The 22,066-nt window shown below is 40.5% G+C and overlaps 2 protein-coding genes across 3 annotated transcripts; one reads left to right on the forward strand and one right to left on the reverse strand.

Moving 5' to 3' along the window:
- Positions 1–1,832: 1,832 nt before the first annotated feature.
- LOC120424462 (stAR-related lipid transfer protein 7, mitochondrial) lies at positions 1,833–15,791 on the reverse strand. 2 transcript variants are annotated; one of them, XR_008212036.1, is made up of 6 exons: positions 15,356–15,791; positions 8,979–9,485; positions 8,569–8,919; positions 8,381–8,507; positions 8,042–8,155; positions 2,115–2,225 (listed from the first exon to the last, which is right to left on the reverse strand). XR_008212036.1 is itself a non-coding variant. In XM_039588594.1 (5 exons), the coding sequence occupies exons 1-5, from the start codon at positions 15,572–15,574 to the stop codon at positions 1,948–1,950; spliced, it is 1,482 nt and encodes a 493-aa protein (XP_039444528.1). In that variant the 5' UTR covers positions 15,575–15,791; the 3' UTR covers positions 1,833–1,947. The 2 variants fall into 2 exon arrangements, 1 of the variants encoding a protein (XP_039444528.1); XM_039588594.1 differs by lacking the exon at positions 8,042–8,155 and having other exon boundaries at positions 1,833–2,225.
- Positions 15,792–20,573: 4,782 nt separating this feature from the next.
- Positions 20,574–21,826, forward strand: LOC120424473 (high mobility group protein 20A). Its single transcript, XM_039588606.2, has 2 exons — positions 20,574–20,869; positions 20,953–21,826. The coding sequence occupies exons 1-2, from the start codon at positions 20,707–20,709 to the stop codon at positions 21,687–21,689; spliced, it is 900 nt and encodes a 299-aa protein (XP_039444540.1). The 5' UTR covers positions 20,574–20,706; the 3' UTR covers positions 21,690–21,826.
- Positions 21,827–22,066: the final 240 nt, after the last annotated feature.

Consider the following 22,066-nt stretch of genomic DNA (forward strand, 5'->3'; position numbering starts at 1 on the left):
TGGGAGGGGAGATTTTTTCCTAGATCTGCTCCTGTCGTTGTCCCGTTACGCAAAGAAAGTAAATAAATCTTTCCCAGTTCCTCAAAGAGGAGCACGTCGAATTCAACGGCAATTTTTACTCAACTTTGAAGAAAGTTAACATTCCATAGGTCGCACGCCCTAAGGTGTCAGAATCGAAAGAAATGGCTGGCAAGAATTCAAATTTGTACCAATTCATTCACTTCAAAGAGCAAAAAAGTTTGTTTTTCAATTTGTGGCAATGAGTTGAAATAAAAAAGTGCGAAAAAAATCAAATAGGCTAAACTGTGGCCATTATTTTTGTTTGCTTTTTAAATCCAGTACGATGTTGTTTCTTCACGCCACATTTTAATTTCATGGGAATCACAGGTTTAATATTGTTCAATCTAGATGACATTTCTATGTAACGCGAAAAAAATAACAATAGTTTTAAATGGGCAAAAGAATAGTCAGTTCATGAAATGTATTGTTTTTTAAAATGAAAATGCTGATAAGTCAACATTTGGTGTATGATAGAAATAAATGCTTTTCAATTGAAAATATTTTAAACAATCTATTAATGCAATTTACAATTATTTGTGAAATTGATTTAATTTTTTTTTAATTTTTTTCAACTCAAATTACAATACTTCTCATTTTCTCCTAATAAGAAAGGACTGGTTTAGGTTGACAGAAGCGGCCATGTTGAAAGTGGTTTAGTTTGACAATAGGTTTTTTTCTCTCTGTTTATCCCATCCCAGGGTTTTACGCCGACTCGGTTTTGCGGTTAGAAATTTGACAGCTTGGCTGCATTGTTTACATTTTTTGCACGTGTGTCTCAGTAAAAATGTGTGTGAGTGTGCGCTTGTGACGTCACGCTGTAAAACCTAATACGACTCTGAAATTTTATCGGTAAGCTCCGTTGCATTAATGTACGACTCGTGCTGAAAAAAACGTGTTCCATACAACAGTTTTTGCAACTCCGAAAACAGCCCAGTTAATAGTTTGATGATTTTTTGTGCAGCATAATAAGAGGCTGAGATAGTTTTTTGAAGGAGAACTGTTGATGTAAAAAGTAGGCAATTGATTCTGTGTACATATGTCTGGAGTTTTTTTTTTGAAAAGTTCCAATAAATCAAATTTCTAGTTTATGCTTTTTGGGTGTTTTCGTAACCGCCTTGAGTCAGGGGTTTTAAAAAACACCCAAAAAGCAAAAACTAAAAATTTGGTTTATTGGACCTTTTCAAAAAAAAAAAAAAAAAGAACTCCAGTTGTGATCTATTTTAGTTTTATGTGATAAATCACTACAATGGATTTCGGACAGCCAATAAAAAGTCAGCAATTAACTTCTAGTCTACAAGATGGTATAATTCTAAATAGCACTTGTTCGAATCAACACGTTAGTTTGTAGAGAACATTGAAAAGAAAACTAATAATTGCTGCATGCACTGACAGAAAGGAAACAATCCGATAATAATATTTTTTCTCGTGATAATAACATGCCTAAAATAAATGTATAACACTGTATTTACAAAAAGTATAAAATATAATCTTGAATCACGATGTATGGTTCTGGTCAGAACTTAAACTTGTTGCATTGCTTGTTTTGCTTACTTCGTTTTTTTTATGCCGTAACTTGTTAACACTTTCTTACTAATTCCCGCTCTAATCACGATTCTATTTGGTATGCTCTTGGCTAAAAGATGAGTAAACTTGAGTTTTAACTGTGGGTTGTACTTAGGCTGGCTAAAAGTATGCTCAATTGGGGTTTGTTTGACTTAGTAGACACATTGCACCTTCTCGGGCTCCAGGATCAGCTCACCAAAGCCGAAAGCGAGCGAGTACGTACACATGACTCATGGTTGCAACGCCGTTTTAGGAACTGTTCAAACCATGACCTAGAACCCGATTACGCACGTTCTCATATCAGCAGCAGCTGAGCTGCAGGTCTTAAATGAAGTATAAATACGAGTACAGATAACTCCACCAGGAAGATTTCTGCGGCGGCGCCGCTGGTGTTGACGAATTGTTGCTGCTGTTGTTGTTGCACTCTGACACTGCGTCCTGCGTGGTCGCCACCGCCGTTGTCATGCTGGTTTGGGACGGTTCCTGATTACTGCTGCTATCAGTGTTGGTAGTCTTCTTGACGACAGCTGAGTTGGCTTTTTGGAGGTGGTGGGCTTTTGTAATCTCGGATGCAGGTGCGACAGAGAGGGACTTTGGATTGACTTGAAGTTTTTGGGTAAAGCATTTTGAAGAAATAAAATTGTTAATAATTTGTTTCAATATTTTTCAGAGTTCAAATTTGAATCTCTAATAACAAGCAAATGGAAAAGAAGCATGAAATGATTATTAGCAAAATATGCAAAACATTAGATACAAGAAATCAGTTAAAGAAATTAGGACGAGGTCCAGATTTGCCTCAAAAAAGCAAAAACTTCTCTTTGTATGTAAAAACATGGCGATGCTGGCTGGCGTCACCTTAAAACAACTAAAATATAGTTAAGTCAAATAAAAAAAAAGATTAAATAATGACTCAAAATAGTTCGGCAACTGTGCTTTTTGTGAGTCCAAAAATCCAATAATAAAATACCCGTTGGCCGGCAGTGAAATTATAGGAAGGTATGATCTGTATCAGACGAGGATTATGCAGCAAAAAAAATCTGATTTTGAAATTGTATGTAAAGTTACACCCAGAAATATGTAGCTCATAAAGGCATTTATCCTCTTCCCTCTTCAGGTTTCAGGTTTTCAAGCTTAAATTGTCCTTCACATACTTTAATAAATATCTTCATGAAACTTTCAGGAGTGATTAGAATCTTTTAAGTAGATTCAAAATTTTTCAGTATTATAATTTTTTTAAATTTTCTGCATGTATATAAAATTGAATTGGCAATCAAAAGTTACCTTTGCGATCTATATTTTTTATAAATTGCTTTTTTTAGTTTTTATTGATTGTCTTATGCTTAAAACTTGTCCCAAGAATTAGAAAAAATGGCAGCGGTCCATACAAAAAGCGTATCAAAATATTCGAAAATATTTATATCTTGAGAACGGATTTTCTGATCGATTTGGTGCTAAGAACTTTTCCGAAAAAAATAGCTACACTCTTACAAAAAATACCGTTTTTCAATTTATATTTTAAAGGCGTTTTTATTTATAAAGTAAAAAAAATTAAAAGACATTTAAAAACATCTTTTGAGCTATGCCGCCAGTTGTTCAAAATATATTTGGCAGTGCTGCCAATTTTCGAAAAAAAAGTTTTTTTTACTTAATTATTAGATGTAAAATCAAATTTGCAATCGATACTTTATAGAAATTTCGATTTCGGGTACGTTTTTTTAATTATAGCCATGAAAACTGATTTTATGTTGAACACGTGTTTTTTTTTACCTGTAGAAGTCATGATCAAGCTTGACCATCTCGCAATCTAATTGTCGGATGGTCACCGAATCAAATTTGCAATCGAAAAGTACTTTACACTTTTTATATTTTGATAAAATGTACCGTTTCCAAGTAAAAGCCGATTTAGGGTATGTATTTTCAATTTCTTTTGTTTTTTTTTTTAGATTTTTAAAATACTTCTTGAAAGATAAGCACCACCGAACAAAATGTCTTGAATAAAAATTTGAATCGATGAAAATGAGTTTTTCCAAGAGTTTTTCCTAATGTAATTTTTTTTTTTCAAAATAAAACTTTTGCGACTTTTTTTTATCTTTTTTATAATTTGAAATCAGGCATTACATTTTTTTGATTTATTTGATTTGATTCATTACTATAAAAAGGCCTACAAATACAGTATGTAAAAAAAGTATTTACACCCCTTGGGCACTATGCACATTTTGTGATGAAACATGTAAAAAATTTAAAGTTTGACAGGAACCTAGTACTACGTTTTGTTCAGAAACTTATGCCAAACATTTTGCTACAAAAAGCTCATGAAAAGATGATTTCTATAAAAAGTTATATAACAAATACTATTACGAAAATAAAAAAGGTGCAAAAAAAGTATGTACACCTTTCGAAAAATTAACATAAATAATGTTATTTGTTGACAAATCACCATAAATCCAGTCTCCCAACTCCAAATAGGCATCCTTGACTGATTAAAAAAATAATTTGGATTGAATATAAAGTTTACTAACTACTTAGTATAAAAGTTTATATAACTCTGGAAATTCTATATAAAACTTATCTAAACCTAATTTTGCAAACTTTTAATTCAACTAAATGTCAATATATTACCATATAATTGCTAAATAAACATTTTGGAGTGGGTATAACACCGTTTTGGGGGTATTTGTATCGATAGAATAGATTTTTCGTTGGAATTTCGTACCAACCCGGAATTACGTCGTAGGAAAATCCGCCTGCATCCGAACCGGTCCACGATTCACAAGTCAACCTATGTGGAATCGGAAAGGGCATGAAATTTCCGATCTTTTGATACCCAAACATCTAGGTTTTCTTTAAAACCTACGTTTTTGAATACCTGGGCAAAAAGTAAGTTTGATCCACGAGAACAAAAATTACGAAATTCCATACATTTTTGGCAGGTTGCTCAAACGAAACCATAACAACGTTTTTGCTTAGGTATTTTAAAACGTAGGTTTTAAAGAAAACCTAGATGTATGGGTATCAAAAGATCGGAAATTTTATGCCCTTTCCGATTCCACATAGGTTGACTTGTGAATCGTGGACCGTTTCGGATGCCGGCGGATTTTCCTACGACGTAATTCCGGGTTGGTACGAAATTCCAACGAAAAATCTATTCTATCGATACAAATACTTCCAAAACGGTGTTATACCCACTCCAAAATGTTTATTTAGCAATTATATGGTAATATATTGACATTTAGTTGAATTAAAAGTTTGCAAAATTAGGTTTAGATAAGTTTTATATAGAATTTCCAGAGTTATATAAACTTTTATACTAAGTAGTTAGTAAACTTTATATTCAATCCAAATTCTTCTTTTAATCAGTCAAGGATGCCTATTTGGAGTTGGGAGACTGGATTTATGGTGATTTGTCAACAAATAACATTATTTATGTTAATTTTTCGAAAGGTGTACAAACTTTTTTTGCACCTTTTTTATTTTCGTAATAGTATTTGTTATATAACTTTTTATAGAAATCATCTTTTCATGAGCTTTTTGTAGTAAAATGTTTGGCATGAGTTTCTGAACAAAACGTAGTACTAGGTTCCTGTCAAACTTTAAATTTTTTACATGTTTCATCACAAAATGTGCATAGTGCCCAAGGGGTGTAAATACTTTTTTTACATACTGTAGATCATTTTCCCCATTTCATATTTAAGACCAATTTTTTTAGAATATTTTTGTTTAAATATCAGAAAATTTTACAAAAGTTTTATTATTTAACATTGAAAATCAAACCAATCGTTTTCAAGATATCGTCAGTTGAAAATTATAGGCTAATTAGGCTTATTTTCATCGATTCGAATTCTTTGTGAGGATGTACCTCAGAAACTGGATGTCCGATTTTCAAAGTCTCAGAGAGAAAATTGTACGAAATTTTCTAAGCTTTTAATTTTTATTTTCAGGTGTGACTTTTTTTCAAAATTTTTTTTTTAAACGAAAAAGCAAATTTCCGAAAATTATAACTTAAAAGTTACACGGTGCACTTTAACAAAAAATGTAATTTGTAATTTTGTTGATTACATTTAAGAAATTTATAAAAAATTCAAAAAAATGTTTTTGGAACTAGATTTTGCACCGTCAAGCACTATGGCTCAAAAGATGATGTTTCATAAAATACATAAAAAAAAATTAAAAATAAAAATACGTATTTTGAGAAAGTTTTAGTGAAAAAAGGTTAAAGAAATGGATAATTCAGCTCCCTCCGTGTACGCACGAGAGCATGCAGCTAGTGCTCAGTGCTCCATCGTTTTATCGATTTTTTTCGCCGTAATTGATTGTGGTTACCCGCGAGTTTGTTTCTCCAGCATGCCAAAGACCGGCCGTGGCCGTGGCAGTTCGAGTGCGGCCTCGAAAAACCCGCGAAGTTCGTCTACCGGCCGTGTGCAAAAAGGTAAACAAACCAACGCCGTGTCGGCCGCCATCGCGCAGGGGAGCGTCAGCGCTGAAGGCATAGACAAAAAGTTACTACATCCCGGATATGTCCCAAGATCACCAGTGCGAACCCGTTCCGGTACTTCCGGTGCCACGACCAGTGGCACATCAACATCCGCCAACATCCCCATCAGGAACGAGTTCCAGATGCTGAGCGACGACGAAGAAAATAACAACTCTGACGGTAGCAGCACTACCGACGTCGACGACGACGATGATGGTCGTGCACGGAAAAAAGTGCCGACGTCAAAAAAGAACAACTCTCCAGCGGAACGTAGACCACCTCCAATTTTTGTTTTGGACACGTTAGCGGACAATGTTGACGAGTTGCTGGAAGGCCTCGGATATTGTCTGAAAATCGGTAAGTCGGCAGTGCAAGTGATCACACTGACCAAAAAGAATTTCGACCTGGTGTTTGAAGAATTGAAGCGTAGCAACTTCAACTTCTACACATTCAACCCCGAGAAGCCCCCTGTTAAGGTTGTCTTGCAGGGTTATCAAGACCGTCCGATCTCCGACCTGAAGGGTCACCTTTCGGACGCCGGAATAAAACCGCGGGAGATAAAAGTGCTCTCGCGCAAGACAACGGTAACAGGTACACACACACTGTACCTGTTGTACTTCGACCGCGGCACCGTCAAGATCCAAGACCTGCGGCGGACTAAAACGTTGGACGGTTTTTGGGTAAACTGGCGGTTTTACACCAAGAACCCGACGGACGTAGCGCAATGCCACCGTTGCCAGAAATTCGGCCACGGCTCGCGGAACTGCAACCTCCGGCCCCGCTGCGTGAAGTGCGGTGAGTCACACCTCTCGGAGGCGTGCGCACTGCCACGAAAGGCGGACTTGGGGGACAAGGCAGAACAAACCAAGCCGCGCATAAAGTGCGCGAACTGTGACGGCAACCATACCGGCAATTACCGCGGATGCGTCGCGCGCAAGGCCTACCTCGAGGAGCAGGAAAAGAGGAAGAAGAAAGCGTCCCACCCTCCTCAGCGAAGTACGAGCGCAGCCGTTCCTGCAGCTGGACAGCGTACGGTTCCAGCGGAAAACTCAGCGTTCCCTCCTGGTTGGGGGCGTTCGTTCGCCAGCGTGGTCGCTGCCGGTAGCGGCAGTACGGCCCAGCAAGAAGTCACCGGGGAAGATCTCTTCACCCTGCCGGAGTTCTTTGCTCTCGCGGGGGAGATGATGACGCGGTTTCGGAGCTGCCGGAACAAGGCAGAACAATTCCTGGCCCTTGGAGAACTGATGATCAAACACATCTACAAAGGATAAATTTTCTGTGATCTAGTATTAAGCTTTCTCTTCCTCTATCCCCTTTCCTTTGCAATTTCTGTAAGTTTTTTTATAGTTTTTTCTTACTCTTGCTAGTGCCTTAGTTAAAGAAATAATTGTTCCTAAATGGATTATGATGCAACACACAGCTGTAAGGAACTCCAAAACTCTGTTAAGCACTTCAAAATAACTCATTGTATCTTGATTATTCACCAATAAAACCGAATTGAAATTGAAATTGAAAAAATGGGTAATTTTTTCAAGAGTGTAACTTTTTTTTGCGTAAGGATAAAAAACCATACAACTCCCCAGTTGCGAGGGGAACCATACAGCAAATTTGTGTGGCTCATGCAAAATGACAAAACGGATTCCAAATTTTGAAATGGATTAAATGATGGTCGATTTTCTGCCTAATACTTTAGGTTTTAATCGTTACGAAGAATATGGCAGGGGTTTGGTGTTCCAAAATGTCAAGATGGTTTCTTATCGACAAAAAAAACGTTGCCAAAATTTAAGACCTTAAAACAAAGTATATATTATCGTTGACATCCCAATCTAGTTATGTACAATTACGACTAAATTTATATTCCATGAAAAGAAACTTGAGCGACTCCTGATTCCAAAACAAGAACAAAAGCGTGATAGAAGCAGACTAAAAACGAGAAACAATAATCACCTTTTTGCTTACGACTATCAGATCTGGCAACGGAGCTAATCGATGTGCGCTGCTCTACTGTTCATTTAATTCTAAACAAAATGTAACGCCAAAACTTGAGCTTCTTTTCCACCTCTTTACGTGCGGCCGTCAGAGAAGTTGGTTTGGTTTGGTTAATTCACGCGAGATGATGATCCACACATCCAACAAGCGAAATCGAAATGAAACGTAAAAAAAAATAGTACAAATGAGTTGTTAATGATCGGGAAGTTTTGAAGCTTTCCCAGCAGATTAGAGACATTTTTGACGGGAGGGGGCACTACGAAAACAACAAACCGTGTAACATGAATTGATTCCTACCTTCTTGTAGACTTGAGGAACCTTCGTTCTCGCTCTGCGCCTGCAGAAAATCCTCGCTGTTGAATCCCGACAGGGTGTCCGGCGGGTACTCGAAGCCCGGATCGCGATGTTTGTCCCAGAAGGCCACCTGATTGAAGGGAAACCCTTGTTACAGATCTTCTACTAAACAAAACCAAAGCCAAACTCACGATTCTCGTCTCGTTCTGCTTCTTCATACTGGCGTAGTTGAGTGTGGCCTGGTGCAGCTGGCCGAGAAAGTCCGGCATCTGCTTTTTGGCGACCCAGTTGGTGATGTACTTTGGGATCGACAGGCCCGGGTTGTCAAAGTACGTCAGGATGAAGGACACGCCCGGCTTGTTGAACGCGCTCGTGGTCGGCTTGATGACCATGAAGCTCCAGAACTCGTTGACCCGGTGATTGCTGGGCCGGGCAGGTGCCTTCGGATGCTGGACGCTCTTGTTGACGATGACAATGACCTTCTTCGAGCGGTCCACGAAGAACCGCCGATTGTACACGTAGTCGCGGTTGGCAAAGAGTTTCTGGTTTGGATTGAAAGTTTAGTTTCCCAACCTTCTACAACTCAACGTCCCTAACTTACCGGCCACAGCATTTCCCAGTAGATGATGTGACTGTTGGACCCCTTGGCAGTGTCCTCATCGATGACCTCCAAACTGACCGCGGTGTTGTCCCACTTTTTCCGATACTCGACGTCGGTCTGCACGTGCAGGAAGTCCTCCGCCGTAATGTCCGGATACTCAACGTAAACTTTGTACGCGTAAAGCCCCGGCTTGACCTCCTTGCGCCAGGTGATCATGTCGCGCTGCTCGATGTACGGTTCCCACGCGGTGAAGTCGTTCTGCTCGCGCGTTAGCACATCGGTCACGTTCCGCGGGCAGCGGCAGTAGCAGATGCCGTCGAGCCGGCAGTCAATCTCGCGCCGCTTCTGGCACTGGCCGCAGAAGATGGTTTCGCGCTGCAGCCGTTCGAGGAAGTTGAAGTCGTCAAAGTATTCCTTCACGTCGTCGTACTCGATGCGCTCGCGGTCCCAGTCGAAGGCGAGCAGCGCCGCGGACGACAGCAGGAAACCCTTGGCCTGGCGTTGGACCTGGGGGAGAGAAATTACACTTTTTTAGGTACAAAGTATACTCGATTAAGGCGACATTTCGTTTTGAACATTAATGTCAATTTTGGTTAACCTAAACCACCGCTTAACCGCTAACTACCCAGTTACAAAGCAGCCAAGCTTAAAAAAAAAAAGTTCAAGATGGTATGTCAGAGACATAACCGAAAGACATAGGACCAAACAGTTTGAATGTGTTTTTGGATTGCTAGTGAAATCTGAATTAAGATTACTTTATTTTGTTTCATAGATTTGTCGGCAAAATTGTCATAAATGTTCTCCCAAGGTGAACCTTCTATGAGGGCACCGGCAACTCCAGGTTGTGGCCACTACGGTCGAAATGTCAATTTTCATGTTCAGTATCAAAAACCATGAATTTTGATATCCATATTGCCACAACTCGTATGGTTCTGTTAAAGACCCTCCGGGCCCCGGGGAAACCTGCTCTGAGATCACCGGTCACTCAAGGTTGTGGCCACTACTGTCGGAGTGTCAATTTTCATGTACATTATCAAAAACCATGAATTTTGATACCAATATGCCACAACTCGTATGGTTCTGTAAAAAGTCCTCCGGGCCCCGGGGGAACCTGCTTTAAGGGCACCGGCCACTCCAGGTTGTGGCCACTACTGTCGAAATGGCCATTATGTTCAGTATCAAAAACCATGAATTTTGATACCCATATTGCCACAACTCGTATGTTTCTGTAAATGTCCCCCCAGGCCCCGGGGGAACCTTCTTTGAGGGCACCGGCCACTCCAGGTTGTGGCCACTACTGTCGAAATGGCCATTATTATGTTCAGTATCAAAAACCATGAATTTTGATACCCATATTGCCACAACTCGTATGTTTCTGTAAATGTCCCCCCAGGCCCCGTGGGAACCTTCTTTGAGGGCACCGGCCACTCCAGGTTGTGGCCACTACTGTCGAAATGGCCATTATTATGTTCAGTATCAAAAACCATGAATTTTGATACCCATATTGCCACAACTCGTATGTTTCTGTAAAGGTCCCCCCAGGCCCCGGAGGAACATTCTTTGAGGGCACCGGCCACTCCAGGTTGTGGCCACTGCTGCCGAAATGGCCATTATTATGTTCAGTGTAGCATAGAGATTTGATCATAGTAAGCCGTTGTTACATGTTCATTGTTACCCAAACTAATTACCAATTAAGTTGACATTCTGGAAATGTTACATTGGCGACGAGGATGAAGAAAATGAAAATTCGTTGAAGCACTTGAAAAATTCAAAGTCAAATACAAATGAATATTTGTAGAAAAGAACTCCTAAAAGTTTTAATAGAGCAATAATACTTGAATGAAATATTTCTGAAAACAATTTCACGGCATTTTGGTGAAAAAAAAAGGAAAATGAAGCCAATTTTGTCAAAAATAATGTTATCCCAGTTGTGATTAATGATTAATCTTTATTTTAGCAAACTAGGAAACTTTATGCGACTCAGAGGACTCATTTAAAAAGCAAGTTGCACAATAAGAGGTTGGATCAAGTTCAAGTTTAAAAACACCTTTATTACGATTTGAATAATTTGGAATTTGATAAAAAATATTGAAAACCTAAAAAAGTAAGTAGGGTGAAAAACAATATGCAATGCTGGTGTATTGATCGATTGTTTAAATTGGTAAACTGTATTTGGAAGAAACCAATTGTTTAAAAAAAAGTTTGCTGCCTTTGTGACAAGTTAAGTGATACATTCAAGGAACCATACAATATGTTGAGATTTTCCTGTGAAAATTAAAAGATAATAAAATTGTTAGAGTGCAAATGAATGTCTGCAAACAGAATAAACAAAGACAGTTTTACTAGGATAAAACATAATCTAATACAAAAGGTAATTCGAAAAAGTTTTGATTAAACGGTAAGACTCCGGTCTACCGGGGTTGAAACGTATAGCTCGTTTGACCTTAACTGTCGAGACTCCGGTCTGACAAGTAAATCGGTAAGACTCCGGTCTACCGGGACTGGAACGATCCGTCGTTCAGTCTATTTTGTTGATGCTCCGGCCTGACAAAGAAATCGGCAGGACTCCGGTCTGTCGGGATTGAAACGAATCCGTTCGTTTGATCTATTTTGTTGAGATTCCGATCTGACAAAGAAAGCGGTAGGACTCCAGTCTACCGGGATTGGAGCGATCCGTTCGTTCAATCTAATTTGTCGAGACTCCGGTCTGACAAAGAAAATCGGTGGAACTCCATGTTCATCGTGCCAGATCGATCCGTCGATTGGTGTAGTTGGAATGATCAATTCGCTCAACAGATTTGTTAATAAATTGATTAGTAAATTAATTTGATGAAGTTTCAGTATATGACATAGATTTGAAATCAAATAAATCGAATCTTTACTTTTGTTATTTTTTTTCGAACCTCTAAACTATAACTTCATATTGGTCTAGATACATTTCTTTAATTTTAGAAGGAAAGAAGAAAGATTATCTAAAAGGATTCCAAAATCAAGAAGAAAATAAACAAAAATATGCGATTAAAAATTGATAGTCAACAATTAACAACTATGAAACTATAATGATATTATGATACATTATATAAAGTTATCAGTTTTGGGATGAATATGAGTCTTAAACAAACGTATGTACTATAGCAATTCAAATTCATTTCAAACAAGGAAGAGATGTAGCATAGAGATTTGATCATAGTAAGCCGTTGTTACATGTTCATTGTTACCCAAACTAATTACCAATTAAGTTGACATTCTGGAAATGTTACATTCAGTATCAAAAACCATGAATTTTGATACCCATATTGCCACAACTCTTATGTTTCTGTAAATGTCCCCCCAGGCCCCGGGGGAACCTTCTTTGAGGGCACCGGCCACTCCAGGTTGTGGCCACTACTGTCGAAATGGCCATTATTATGTTCAGTATCAAAAACCATGAATTTTGATACCCATATTGCCACAACTCGTATGTTTCTGTAAATGTCCCCCCAGGCCCCGGGGGAACCTTCTTTGAGGGCACCGGCCACTCCAGGTTGTGGCCACTACTGTCGAAATGGCCATTATTATGTTCAGTATCAAAAACCATGAATTTTGATACCCATATTGCCACAACTCGTATGTTTCTGTAAATGTCCCCCCAGGCCCCGGAGGAACCTTCTTTGAGGGCACCGGCCACTCCAGGTTGTGGCCACTACTGTCGAAATGGCCATTATTATGTTCAGTATCAAAAACCATGAATTTTGATACCCATATTGCCACAACTCGTATGTTTCTGTAAATGTCCCCCCAGGCCCCGGGGGAACCTTCTTTGAGGGCACCGGCCACTCCAGGTTGTGGCCACTACTGTCGAAATGGCCATTATTATGTTCAGTATCAAAAACCATGAATTTTGATACCCATATTGCCACAACTCGTATGTTTCTGTAAATGTCCCCCCAGGCCCCGGGGGAACCTTCTTTGAGGGCACCGGCCACTCCAGGTTGTGGCCACTACTGTCTAAATGGCCATTATTATGTTCAGTATCAAAAATCATGAATTTTGATACCCATATTGCCACAACTCGTATGGTTCTGTAAATGTCCCCCCGGGCCCCGAGGGAACCTTCTTTGAGGGCACCGGCCACTCCAGGTTGTGGCCACTACTGTCGAAATGACCATTATTATGTTCAGTATAAAAAACCATGAATTTTGATACCCATATTGCCACAACTCGTATGTTTCTGTAAATGTCCCCCCAGGCCCCGGGGGAACCTTCTTTGAGGGCACCGGCCACTCCAGGTTGTGGCCACTACTGTCTAAATGGCCATTATTATGTTCAGTATCAAAAATCATGAATTTTGATACCCATATTGCCACAACTCGTATGGTTCTGTAAATGTCCCCCCGGGCCCCGAGGGAACCTTCTTTGAGGGCACCGGCCACTCCAGGTTGTGGCCACTACTGTCGAAATGACCATTATTATGTTCAGTATAAAAAACCATGAATTTTGATACCCATATTGCCACAACTCGTATGTTTCTGTAAATGTCCCCCCAGGCCCCGGGGGAACCTTCTTTGAGGGCACCGGCCACTCCAGGTTGTGGCCACTACTGTCGAAATGGCCATTAGTATGTTCAGTATCAAAAACCATGAATTTTGATACCCATATTGCCACAACTCGTATGTTTCTGTAAATGTCCCCCCAGGCCCCGGGGGAACCTTCTTTGAGGGAACCGGCCACTCCAGGTTGTGGCCACCACTGTCGAATTGGCCATTTTTCATGAGAACCGCCGCATCATAGCAACTTCCACGCCGTCCGCTTCGCTCGAATTTCCTCCTTCTGCTGCCGGTGGTTCTTCCTTCTGGTCCTCTTCTTCTATTGGCCGCTGCTGCTGCTGCTCCGCGCCGGCCCGACGTGCACAGTTCGAGTGCTCGTTCCAAAGTGACTTGCTTTTGCGAAATTTTCTGCTTAAATAGCGGCACAGCCGGAGAACGGCACAAAAGGGGCGCGGTCTCGAATGCATACGCTCGCTCTGATTGGTCATCTGTCCGATTTGTACTGAAAAATTACTCATTTTGATTGCATGTTTTAAGTGCTTTAACTATGTTTAGTCAGACTATCTATGTAGTTAAACAATAGCTGAAGTCTTCCTCTTTCGATTGGTGGTCCAACCATCTGGATTGATTCACAGGGAAAAAAGATATAAGCGTTCAAAATGTCCCCTTTTTTAACGCTTAAAAGTGACGCTTTGGATCGAATTTCTGAACTGGCCCCCCAATATAGTAAGTAAAGACATAGTCCTATGTCAAAACAACAACAATATTTGTTGAGTAAATTACTGGCAAAACTGTACTTAAAATTAATCACAATTTGACAATATTATGTTAACATAAGTAAATTCGATGAAAATATTTAAGGAGTTTATTTTTATTTCACCAAATTTCCCATCTTCCAAATCCCTTTCCTCGTCCCTGTTCTGGTAGAGTTGGTTTTATTCCCAATTCCTCCACAATCGATTCCTAAGCTTGAGCTAAAGAATTTGAATTTGCAGTTCAATCTCGAAGGATGGAATTGAAATAAAAATCGAAACGACTCATCTGAAAATAGTTAATTTGTTTGATCAATGACGTATATCGCGACTTCTCTGCATATGTACTTTAGTAATTGCTGCAAAGCTTTTGTTTGTGAGTTTTTACCTTGCTAGTGAACATTTGCAGCATTTCAATTAGATTTCCTTTCAACAGGATTTTTCAAACTTCCTTCTTTCTACTGTTGACGATGCAGAGATTTTTAAATATTTAATATTTATTAAAGCGATTATCTTCTTCAACTCTTCAACAATCAAAAAATCATTCAGCACTGATTCTCTCTTGTTGTTCGTCAAATGAAAAGCAACAACCTCGAAGCCAACAACACACGCCGTACGACATAATCATCTCCAATTACGCCTGGGCATTCAATTGCATCTTGTTGCACCTTTTTTATATTTGCGCGTCAGCCAAAGTCCTCGCTGCAGCCGAAAGAGGGGAGCAGACCACGAGGAAGGTTCTGACGTCACGGTTGTTTACATGCTACGTAGGGTGAAAGATGCAACAAAAATCTGCGCGTTCCGCCGGTTCGGCTTTCGCCGGCAACCTCCTAATTATAGAATTCGCTTTCGTAAACAAATTCCGTGCGCTCTGTGTCGCGCCTTCGCCGGCAAGCTTAAAAGTGAAACCTGCTTTGGCGTCAGGCCTCAAGCTTAGCGCAAATTTCGATAAGAATTAAAAATAACAGAGCCACAAGACCCCCCACTTCTACCGAAAAGGCAAGATTAAACCAGCGAATCTCTGTCTCTTGCATTGGTGCGAGCTGGCGCTGACCAGACGACGGTGCTGTTACATAAAACCGGGACGACCACCACTCACCTGTCCCCGGAAGCGCCGGAGCAGCTCGCGCAGGGCTCGTTCCTCCCAGATCTTGGCGTACAGCGTAATGATCTGCTGGCTGCGACGCAACTGCTGGGCGAACACGAACTCGCACTGGGTCGCCCACAGCCGCAGAATGTTCGGCGACTGGTCCCGGACGTTTTTCCGCAGGTATCGATTGATTTTCCGCAGCACCAGCGAGTTGGCGAAGAGCTTCATGGTTGAAAAGGGGTGGTTTCACTTCCGGCAACACAATTTTTCAAAACACAATCAGCGCCACAAAGTCACATAATCAACCACCGATGGGAAATTATTAAATTCCGTGGAAAACACACTTTTGCACGGTCCAAACGATGGAAAAACTACAAAATACTGTGATGCAATCACGAATCGCGAATCCCGCACATGCACTCTTGAATCTTGAAAGTGACAGTTTTCTGAAATGAAAACATTGAACTGCCCAGTGTATATGGTGCGGTTGCGAATGGACGAAGAAAGCGTTCGGAGGGGGAAGACACTTCAAAATTTAATGAAAATAAACTGGTAATAGCGGTAATAGGGTCGACCAGGGTGCCACATTTGAAGATTTTCGAGCACAAGCTCAATGCTCAAACGTATTGTTTTGCCATGTTATTCGATAATTTTCAATTAAATTAATTACTCACGAAAAAGATAACATTGTTTTGCTTCTTTTGCTAAAAACAGATTTGTAAAATATTATTTTGCCATCAAGTTAAACTCATTTGCGTTTCTGTGGGTTCTATCCCATTCCCCAGAATGCCATTCCCCAGCATTCCATTCCCCAGAATGATCCATTCCCCAGAATGACCCATTCCTCAGAATGACCCATTTCCCAGAAAAGTTTTTTTATTACGAATGTACTTTATTTTAAAAAGTGATATGAATATTCTCCTGACTGTCGTTACTGCTAACAAAAGTTGAAATTTCCCAGTAGAATTTTCCCTTCTATAATGAAGGGAAAACTCTCATAACTGTAATTACTGCTGATAAAAGTTCAATTTCCTCTAAAGTTGAATTTTCCCTTCTTTAAAGAAATGATAACTCTAATGACTTGTGACATGCTGACATAAGTTGAATTTTCCTTCAGCAGTTATCCCTAGTAAAGAGAGTTCTCCCTACTAAAGAAGGAAAAAATCAATTAGTATCAGCAGTTATCACAAGTCACGATGACTTCTTTAAAGCGATTCTAAAATTGAATAATTAATGTTGAAAATTTAATATCATTATGCCAATTGACCATTATGAAGCCATTATGCCAGATCACGTTATGCCAAACGGCGTTATGCTAAATGGCATTATACCGAGCATTATACCAAATGGGAAATATAACATGTTTTTCAGGGTCCTAAATATTTCTGGGGAATGGGTCATTCTGGGGAATGGCATTCTGGGGAATGGAATTCTGGGGAATGGGATTCTGGGGCAATGGCATAGAACCTTTTTGTGATGTGCCCGAAAATCTTCAAAATCTGGCATGCCTGAATAGGGTAGTCTATGTCATTTTCATGTGAAACTTTTTTTAAATGCAACAAATAAATTGACAAGACAACTTTTTTTCGATAGACCATCAATAGTCCCCTTGAAACGAGCTGTTAAGTAGGACCTTTTCTATAATTTTTTAAACTGATTCAAAATTAATGCATTTTAAATCCTTTGCGGTCGTACTTATTGACAAAGAACTTTGTCCTAAGGGCACTGTCTACGGGTGTCAATCCAAAATTTCGCGAAGCGAAAGTGTAACGATTTGTGTAATCGTTTAAACGCTTATATATTCCACCCAATTCAAGCAATCTGCATGCTTTATCCACCAAACGAAAGGGGAAGTCTTAAATTGCAAGTAGACTACCTCACAAAATTGATAAAACTTTGTTAAAGTACTCAAAAGTTAAGATGAAAAATAAAAATTCAGACCGGGAAAATCCCGGTCGCTGATTGGTTGAGCGCAACCTTTCCCGAACACATTAATCAGATTCAAGTATCTAGCACTTAGCAAATTTTGCTCTCTGCCACTGCTTCGAAAGCGTCGAGCCGTCACAGCCAAGCGAGGTTATAAAAGAGCGCCGTGCCGCCGGTTGAAGCTCAAACGAGTCCGAAGCTTTGCACGAGGAGGATCGAGAAGCAGCAGCAGCACAGCAGAGCCGCCGAGAGAAAGGAGAGAATTGAAAAATTGGAAAGAGAGGCAGAGCAGGCGCGGGAGGGAAAATTGCCGGCAACTTGGAGTGTCATCATCGCATGGTTTTATCATCGTCATAGGACGTTAAAATGGCCCTTTTCAGGGCCAATTCACACGAAAGAGTATTCTTTAAAAATCTGGTTGGGTACGGTAGTGAGTGTTTGTGTGTGCGGAAGGGAAATCGAGTGGCAAGTTTGGGGCTTGAAAGAGCACCAAATTATCAACGCATACACACAAACGCGGGCTGTGCGCCTGGTTTCTGCCGTGCAACTACCCTTCACGAGTTTGCTCATCCGATCGATCTTGGGGAAAATCGATTTTCGATATTAGTGTGGTTCCGCGAACACAATTTTAGTGTGGTTTACTACACACACACACACACACACACACACACACACACACACACACACACACACACACACACACACGCACACGAACAAATCCACAGTCGATGGCGCTTTCTTGCTACAAATACACTTGCAACGCACTGTTTGGTGCTCTAGGTGGTGTGTAGTATGTGTAAAGAGAATGAATAAAAAGATCGGAACCCAATTTTTTGCGAAGCGAAATCGTTACGTGGCGATTTCCCCTCTTCGCAGACTTCCCCTTCTTTTCCTTCACGCTGATTGGTTGAACAAACCTTTCCCGATCATCCTCTCCGAGAGACGTGAGATTGATGTATCTAAAATCATCTCCACTCAAGCTCATAATTTTCTGACAGCCGAGGAGTCAACATCGAGTGGCAGTTGCAAAATCAGAAGGGACAGCAGAAATTTCCCCCGGTCAACGACATGGAGAGGTCGTCGAAATGGCTCGGGCCGTCGCAGGAACGGGACGGATTGTCGCTGCAGGCCATCAAGGAAGAACGTTAGGGACCGATGTGGTCAAGCTGCTGATCCCGGAAGGCTCCGGTTAACGGCATCAAGAAGGAGTCTCCGTGTTGATCGAGAACCAGTTCCCTTTGAGTCAAGTTGGTTGTGGTTGCGATAAAGTTTATGGTTTTTGATACTGGACATGAAATTTAACATTTCGGCAGTCGTGACCGCAATCCGGAGTGGCCGGAGGCCCCGCGGATTTCCCGAAGGGGGACATTTGCCGAACCAAAAGAGTTGGGGCAATATGGGTATCAAACTTTATGGTTTTTGATACTGGACATGAAATTTGAAATTTCGGAAGTATTGGCCACAATCCGGAGTGACCGGAGGCCCCGCGGATGTTCCGATGAGGGGACATTTGCCGAACCATAAGAGTTAGGGCAATATGGGTATCAAACTTTATGGTTTTTGATACTGCACATGCATCTGACCATTATCTGAAGTTACGCAGTTAAAATAAATCGCTTATTTTACGCAGGAAGTAATAAATCGATTACTGCGATTGCCTTTTTATTGTGCCGCGGTGAAATTCTGTTTCTGGAAATATAGAATAACTATTTCGAATTCGATTAGAGCCCTTGAAAGGGCAGTTTTAATGTTTGCTGTTGAAATTTACTTTGCTGCCGCCAATTGCTTGCAACAGCTTTGCAAAAACATTTCCGCACCTTGGTAACTTTCGAGTGGTGAGGGAAAGTCGATTGATTTCACCTTGATTTCTATTGCAGCTCCATTTGCAATTTCCGTCCCCTTAGTTCGATAGGACGTTGATATTATGTCTTACAACTATTCACAAAAGAGTTGTCTTATGTAATTATAAGGGAATCATGGGGAAATTTGGACCGGACATTCTTATCGAAAATTTCAACAATCATCTTGCAAAGTTCTTTGTCATACTGGTCATGTGTAACATAACCACCTGCACCTTTTTTGAACAAAGTGTGCAATATGTTTCAATGACAAAATCAGGCAGGGCAAACTAAGTAAGGAAAGACGACCATATGGAGCAAGAGGAACACTTGCGCAAGTGAATGTATACTCACTCATCATTCCCGCGTTTTTTTATCACGTAACTCGGTAAAGGGGTGGAAGGGGGAGGGGGGGGGGGGGGGTCGGAGGCCGTGTTACGCTCCATACAAAAATTTTAAAATTTGTATGGAAATTTTGTTACGAAATTTAAAATTAATATATTCAAATATACAATAAATTTGAAATACTTAAATTAGAAGAAAATCCAAAATTCAGAAATTAAAATTTTTAAAAATTTGAAAATCAAGGAATTTTAGAATAATAAATTAGAACAAACAGAGTGTATCGGGGATTGATGGAATTCAAAATTACGAAAAAAATAAATAAATTTGGAAGAAAAGAAAAAAAAACTAAAAAAAAAATCGAAATTCCAGAATTCAAACATATTGAAATTCAGAAATTTAAGAATTGACATATTATTATTTTAACATTTTGAAAAATTCGTGGAAAAATTACAAATTTATCTTATAATACAGAAATTTGGGGCCTAACATTTCCAAAGGGCACAACACTTTTGTATCCAGGTTTTTAAGCGAAGATGGCGTTCGAAATGGTGAAGGTCCAAAATGTCTAATTGCGCAGTAGCACCAACATTAGAAAAAAAATGTGGCTGTCATGCCATGGTACACTTTTTTCGTAATGTTGGTATTACCGCGTGATTTTGACATTTCGGGCGTTCATCATTCGAACGCCATTTTCGTTTAAAAACCTGGATACAATAGTTTATCCCTTTCACTCAAATGACATTGCATAAGGTGTGAGAGGGATACACTCTTGTTTTCAAAAGTTTTGTGCCCTAATGAAATGGAAAGCACGATTTAATTTTATATGATTAATAATTTTAGAAGCTCTTCAAATTGAATATTTAATATAAATAAAATTTTGATTGATAGTTTCAAATATTTCATAATTAAAAAGTCTTCACTGAAAAAAAATAAATCCAAAATAAATTTGGTTTTATCGAATTTAAAAATTTTAGAAGAATTTAAATTTGAGAAATTACTCGAATCGAAAATCTTCAATCCGTATTCTTGACATTCACTGGGCACCAGAAAACTCTCCACAAAAAAAGAGCGAAACTCTCCCGTCACTCACTTCAAATGAGTGCCCATGCCGAAACGAAAACAAAAATCCGCCAATCTAATCTGCCTTTCAATAAACGGACGTGCCCCTGTTTTCCTCCGAAATTTCCATCGAATTACCCAATTAATTTGTGACGCTTGCTGACAAAAGATACCGCAAACCACTGCCCCAGAATGGACAAATCAACGGATGGTGAAAACACTGCCCCGGGGCTCGTCAAAACGGCCAAAAATGGAAACGGAAAAGCCAAAGCCGCCGCGACATCAGCCGGAGCAAAACCGGTTCGTAAACGCAAGAAGATCAAGGACGCAAACGCACCGAAGCATCCGCTAACAGGTGAGATACCTGGGAATGTGGTTAAATGTTAGGATTGGCTTATTTATTACTGGACACTTACTTTATACTTTTACCACCCACAGGATACGTCCGGTACATGAACGAGTTCCGCGAGGAACGCCGACTGAAAAATCCAGCCCTGTCGGCCGTCGATATCACCAAGCTGCTGGCCGAAGAGTGGAGCAACCTTTCGGACGAGGTCAAAAAGCCTTTCCTCGAAGCAGCCGAAGTTGACCGGCTGCGCTACCACCGCGAGGTCTCCGAGTACAAACAGAATAACGTAACGCCACCGTCGACCAACAGCAAGAAGCCCAAATCGAACGGCGATGGCGACTCGGACCACAAAGATGCCGTTCCGTATCTCAACGGAAAGGAAGAAAAACGTCCCGGAGGGGAAATCCGCGTCGGCGACTACGAAATCCCGATCTTCACCGACGACTTTCTCGAACACAACAAGGTGATCGACTCGGAGCTGCGAATGTTGCGCAAGTCCAACATCGACTACGAGCAGCAAAACTCAGTCCTGGAGAAGCACGTCGAAAACATGGACAACGGCATCCAAAAGCTGGACAACGAGACGAGCAGTCTGCGGGCTCGGAATGCCACCTTGCAGAGCTATCTGCAAAAGCTGCGATCGGTGCTGGCCAGTGCGCTGGCCGGACTTCCGATTGGGCCGGAGCACAAGGGTGCCACGGCGGACAACATTGACGAGTACATGGCCGAGCTGCACCAGATGGCCAAGTCGAGCACGCACGGCCACACGCTCAACAAGGCCAAGGACATCATCCGGAAGCTGGACCTGCAGAGTCTGGCCACGTAAGCGGTGAGCGATTGTTTCGTTTTTGGTTTATTCTTTCTTTTATTGATTTACCTACTATTATTAACCGGACTGGAGCGAACGGTAAGTGGGAGCAGGTTCGCCTTCGAATACATGTACCTTTTTAGTTTCGACGAAGAGCGGTGGGAAGTTAATTCATCCGAACGATCCCTTGTTATTTTAAGTCAATCTTGATTCACTTTGACATTTTCTAAATACCATTGATGATAAATAAATCTTTCTTAGAGATATTCTGAAGATAAATTTGCCATAATTTATAGAAAATTAGTATAGTAAACTCGTTCAACAATTTTTTTTTAAAGGATGCTCGCTGTTAGATGTGGATTGCCTGCATCTCTAATGAAGGTTCGACTTGGGGG

This window comes from Culex pipiens, chromosome 2 (assembly GCF_016801865.2).
Source record: "Culex pipiens pallens isolate TS chromosome 2, TS_CPP_V2, whole genome shotgun sequence".
In the NCBI taxonomy this organism is placed as follows: domain Eukaryota; kingdom Metazoa; phylum Arthropoda; class Insecta; order Diptera; family Culicidae; genus Culex; species Culex pipiens.